Below are 5774 nucleotides of genomic sequence, written 5' to 3' on the forward strand. Positions count from 1 at the left end.
CCCTTGGACTAACTTTTGTATAAGATGTTTAGATGAGAGCATAGCACCAAGTGAGGGGGAGCATACACAAGTGCATATACAAATGCATATAAGAATACGGCTCAAGATGTTTCCAAAAACATGGAAGTCAAATAGTCAAAACTTGAAGACTAAAGGCTATGACTAACCAAAGAGCCTATTGAAGATTGAAGACAATTTGAAGACTTTGCAATCAAGTATTTGTAATGATAAAGTCACAATTGATGTAATGCACACACGCATGCATACATCCATTTAGAATGTCCTTAGGAGGTGATTTGACCCCTTAGACATATAACTATTTAGTTTTGGAACCCCCCCAAACCAACCCCTTAATGGAATTGGACTATTTCCACTGAAATTGTCCAATCCAGCATACCGGTTCCCAATCCGACATACCGGATCAATGGGAGTCTCAGGAAAATGGTCACAGTAGCCCTCCAGAGTACGCTGGATAATGATCCAGCATATCGGATCCTTTTTGGCCTTTGTTTTACCCTGATCCGGCATACCGGATCAATGTATTACTGTTAGTTTTTTATCGATATTCCTTTGTTAAATATGAAAATTAGGTAATCCGGCATACCGGATTGGAATCTAGCATATCGGATTATATATGACTTTTGAAATCCGATCCTAATTTAGATTCCTAATTAAATTAAGCCATCTAGCCTATAAATACCCACTTGTTTAAGGCTCTAAACACCACTACTGATCATAATCAAGAGTCTCCAAAAACAAGTCACTCTCAAGTGAGAATTCAAACACTCATTCAAGGCATTCACTCTCACTTAGCTTCTTTCATTCAACTTGCATTAAGCTTCATAGTTTGAAAGGTAGCAAAGCATTATTAAAGATTGAGGTAACTCTAATTCTTTAGTGGATTTATTTTTACTTTATAAGTAAGTTGAGTTCTCTTGCTCGGAATCAAGAGTAGGTTAAGTCCTCTTGCTCATTAAATCAAGATTAGTTGTTTTTGAGTCCTCTTGCTCTTTATTTCAAGATTTGTACAAGTCCTCTTGCTCTTACTCAAGATTCGATTTAGTGAAATTCTCTCTAAGGTGAGAGGAGTGGACGTAGGCAAGTGTTGGCCGAATCACTATAAATCTCTTGTGTCATTTTTTGATTTATTGTTTGTTTATTGCTTGTCTTTACTTGGTTATATCCACATAATTTTTTAATTTCCCTATCTTCACCTATTCACTCCCCCTCTAGGTGAATTCACACCATGACCCCTTATGAGCCTCGAGGATCCACAAAGTTCCAGAAGAAAGGATCCTACACTGCTGCTTCCCAAATCCAATCCCGTAGGCCAGATGCGGCACAAGCACCCAAGACCGCATCAACTCCTCCCTATGGACCCCAGACTTTCATATGCTTCAATTGCAAGGAACCCGGGCATATGATCCAGGACTGTCCTCATCCTCAGATGATAGGCCCTCCGGGCATGGCTACACAAAAGGCATCCCAAGCTAAGGCGGTTGTGCGTTCTCTTCTTCCTACTCCAGCCAACAGAACTCAAGGTCGGGTGTACTCTGTCATCAATGAAGAGGCCCAGGCTGACCCCAGTGTTATTACAGGTAATGCACTCAACTCTTGAGATGTGCATCCTTATAGCTTTTGTGTCTATGATTGGTTGTCTGTTGTTTGTCAGGTGTGATTCTTGTTTGCTCTCAACCTGCCTATGTGTTGTTTGATTCGGGGGCATCACATTCTTTTGTGTCCCCTTATTTTGCCAAGAAGATACCTATCAAACCAAGGTAAATGGCCCAGAAATTGATAGTCAGTACACCAACGGGTAGCAAGGTTGAACTTGACTTGGTTTATGATCCTTGCCCTGTACATGTGTGTGATCACGGGCTAGAAGCAAGTTTAGTATTGTTGGACATGAAAGACTTTGACGTGATCTTGGGTATGGATTGGCTATCGACTTATGGGGCCAATCTAATTTGTGCAGAGAGGAAGGTCTTATTCAAGCCAGCAAAAGGTGGAGAGTTTGTGTTTAAGGGTATTAGGCGGGAGAGACCCAAGAAAGCTATCATCTCTGCCCTCCAAGTTCAGAAGCTATTGGCAGAAGGATGTTAGTGTTACCTGGCATCTGTGGTAGACACTGAAGCAAAAGTTAGGCCACTGGAAGAGCTGTGTGTAGTGAAAGATTTTCAGGAAGACCTAACGTGGTTGCCACCAGATCACGAGACAGAGTTTATGATAGATCTAATTCCTGGCGCAGCCCCAATATCTAAGGCTCCTTACAGGATGGCCCCAACTGAGTTGAAGGAGCTGCAAGAACAACTAAATGAGTTGTTGAAGAAAGGCTTCATTTGACCCAGTGTATCTCCCTGAGGAGCTCATGTGTTGTTTGTGAAGAAGAAGGATGGTAGTATGCGTATGTGCATCGACTATCGTGAGCTCAACAAACTAACGATCAAGAACCGGTATCCTTTGCCTAGGATCGATGACTTATTCGATCAATTACAGGGTGCCAAGGTGTTCTCAAAGATTGATCTCTGATCGGGGTACCATCAGCTGAAGACTAGAGACAGTGATATCAACAAGATAGCATTTAGATCCCACTATGGTCATTATGAGTTCTTGGTCATGTCCTTCGGGCTAACCAATGCCCCGGCCACTTTCATGGAGTTGATGAACCGGGTGTTCCATGACATTCTAGACAAGTATGTCATTGTCTTCATTGATGATATCTTGGTCTACTCCAAGAGCAAAGAGGAGCATGCAGACCATCTCCGCCTGGTATTGCAACACTTGAGAGAGAAGCAATTGTACACCAAATTCAGTAAGTGCGAGTTTTGGCTACAACAGATGGCATTTCTGGGACATCTTATTTCTAGCAAGGGTATTGAAGTTGACCCTGGCAAGGTGAAGTCAGTGGTTGACTGGGTGATACCCAATAGTGTGACAGACATCTGTAGTTTTTTGGGTTTAGCTGGCTATTACAGGAGGTTCATCGAGAACTTCTCAAGGATCTCTGCTCCTATGACATGACTAACCTGAAAGGGAGTGAAGTTTGAGTGGTCTGGTAGCTGTGAGAAGAGCTTTCAGGAGCTAAAGCAGAGGCTGGTTTCTGCTCCGGTACTCACTATACCTAATGGTACTGGAGGGATGGTAGTCTACAGCGACGCATCCAAAATGGGCTTGGGTTGTGTTCTGATGCAAGAAGGGAAAGTCATGGCTTATGCTTCTCGACAATTGAAGGACTATGAGAAGAATTACCCGACCCATGATTTGGAGCTTGCAGCTGTAGTTTTCGCTCTGAAAATCTGGAGACATTACTTATATGGCGAGAAGAGCGAGATCTACAATGATTACAAGAGTCTCAAATACTTCTTTACACTGAAAGAGCTCAATATGAGGCAACGGTGGTGGTTGGAGTTGATGAAGGATTATGACTGCACCATCCATTACCACCCCGGCAAAGCAAATGTAGTAGCAGATGCGCTGAGCCAGAAATCTCAGACCTTGTCACTGGCATCACTAGCAGCCAGCGAGAGACTTGTTGAGGAAGCTAGAAGAATGGACCTAGAACTACTGGTTGATGGTGTTACGCTATCCCTGTCAACTTTATCAGTATAGTCAACGCTGGTAGGGCGAATCCAGTCAGCCCAGGCTTCTGATGAAGAGTTTCAAAAGATCATTAAGGCTATCAAAGAGGACACGCAACGAGAACTAGACTTTACCTTGACAGAGGGTGGTGTCCTCATGTTTAGACATCGGCTATGTGTTCCTAGTGATGCTCAGTTGAGGAAGGAAGTGTTATCTAAAGCCCATGACTCTCCTTATTCGATTCATCCAGGTAGTACAAAGATGTACAGAGATTTGAAAGAATATTACTGGTGGAGTGGAATGAAGAGAGATGTGGCTGAGTTTGTGGCAAAATGTCTCACATGTCAGCAGGTGAAGGCGGACAGACAACGACCTCATGGCCTCTTGCAGTCGTTGCCTATTCTGGAGTGGAAGTGGGAGCATGTTACTATGGACTTCATCACTGGGCTACCCCGCACACCTAGAGGTGTCGATGCTATGTGGGTTATTGTTGACAGATTGACGAAGACGGCTCACTTCATCCCTATGAAGATCACTTACTCGATGGACAAGCTAGCTCGCTTGTACATTGATAATGTAGTGCATCTGCATGGAGTTCCAGTTAGCATTATCTCTGACCGGGATCCCAGATTCACATCTAAGTTCTGGGGTGGTTTTCAGAAGGCAATGGGTACACTGTTGAGTTTTAGTACAGCCTTTCACCCTCAGACAAACGGACAGTCAGAGAGGACTATTCAGACTTTGGAAGATATGCTCCGAGCTTGTGCCATTGACATATAAGGCAACTGGGACGAGCACATCTCACTCATTGAGTTTACTTACAATAACAGTTACCAAGCTACTATCGGTATGGCACCGTTCGAAGCTCAGTACGGAAAGAAGTATCGGACACCTCTATACTGGGATGAGGTGGGTGAACGGCATATTCTTGGTCCTGAATTGATTCAGGCGACATGCGAGAAGGTGGACTTGATTCGTGAATGGATCAAAGCAGCCCAATCTAGGCAGAAAGGTTATGCGGATCTGAGGCAGAAAGACCTGGAGTTCACTATCGGCGACAAAGTGTTCCTTAAGGTATCACCCACCAAAGGGGTGATGCATTTCAGTAAGAAGGGCAAGCTGAGTCCGCGGTTTATAGGGCCTTTTGAGATCCTTGCAAGGATTAGACCAGTGGCGTATCGGTTGGCACTCCCTCCATCCTTGGATGGTGTGCATGTCGTCTTCCATGTGTCCATGTTGCGGAAGTACGTTCATGACCCAAGCCATGTTCTATCACATGAACCGCCAGAGCTTGCGGCCGACATGTCCTACAAAGAGCAGCCTGAGAAGATTCTGGACAGCAAGGTTGTTCACCTTTGCAACCGGCCCATCCACTATATGAAGGTGAAATGGTGCAATCATCATGAGGAGAAAGCATCTTAGGAGGCAGAAGTAGATATGCAGGCGAAGTACCCTTTCCTTGTTTTCCTACAAGGTACATCAATTTTGGGGACAAAATTTCTTGTAAGGTGGGGGGGGATGTTATATCCGCACCTGAGATTATAATTAATTATTATTTCTTCCTCGTGATGTGTAGATACCGTTGCCATGTCTGCTAGTGAGCTATTCTCGCTGATGGTCAAACCCAGCTACAAAATCATTGACCATAGTACGAGTTTACCTATGGAGAAAAGATTCCTCAATCGACAATGGGGGAAATTCGTCGATGGCAACTTTGTCGACTATCCTCCTAGTACCAGCCCGGGAAGGAAAGAGTTTCGGTGAGAGCACCCTAGACCGTCGCCTCAGTTGGACACTTCGTTCAGTGATGAACTTGGTATTACTGTGGTGAAGCTATTCGAGGTCATGGGGGACAACCATGATGGCTGAGAAGTAAGTTCCCATCCCCTTGTTTTATCTATTTACCCTTTCTTTGATGTCCTTGAAGTGCGGGCCAAGATTAAAACCACCTAAGCTATTTTAACTGATCAAGGAATATTTTATTACGGGTCCCACTTATCTTGGGAAACGTGTGAGAGACTTGTGTTCCCATATCATGTGGACCCCACCCCTTTAATAGACTTCTTTCCTATTAGGACCAATGGGTTGACCCATTTAACCTAATTTGACCCAAGAATGGGTTTTGGTCTATTTTGTTGCCCAACCAAACGGATCCTAAGTCCCACTTACCATAAATAGAACCCTTGGACATTCAT

At 44.0% G+C, this 5774-nt stretch overlaps 1 protein-coding gene across 1 annotated transcript; it reads left to right on the top strand.

Moving 5' to 3' along the window:
- Positions 1 to 1782: 1782 nt before the first annotated feature.
- LOC122650623 lies at positions 1783 to 2343 on the top strand. Its single transcript, XM_043844024.1, has 2 exons — positions 1783 to 2026; positions 2126 to 2343. The coding sequence occupies exons 1-2, from the start codon at positions 1783 to 1785 to the stop codon at positions 2341 to 2343; spliced, it is 462 nt and encodes a 153-aa protein (XP_043699959.1).
- The last annotated feature ends 3431 nt before the right edge of the window (positions 2344 to 5774 follow it).

Source organism: Telopea speciosissima, chromosome 2 (genome assembly GCF_018873765.1).
Source record: "Telopea speciosissima isolate NSW1024214 ecotype Mountain lineage chromosome 2, Tspe_v1, whole genome shotgun sequence".
Classification (NCBI taxonomy): Eukaryota; Viridiplantae; Streptophyta; class Magnoliopsida; order Proteales; family Proteaceae; genus Telopea; species Telopea speciosissima.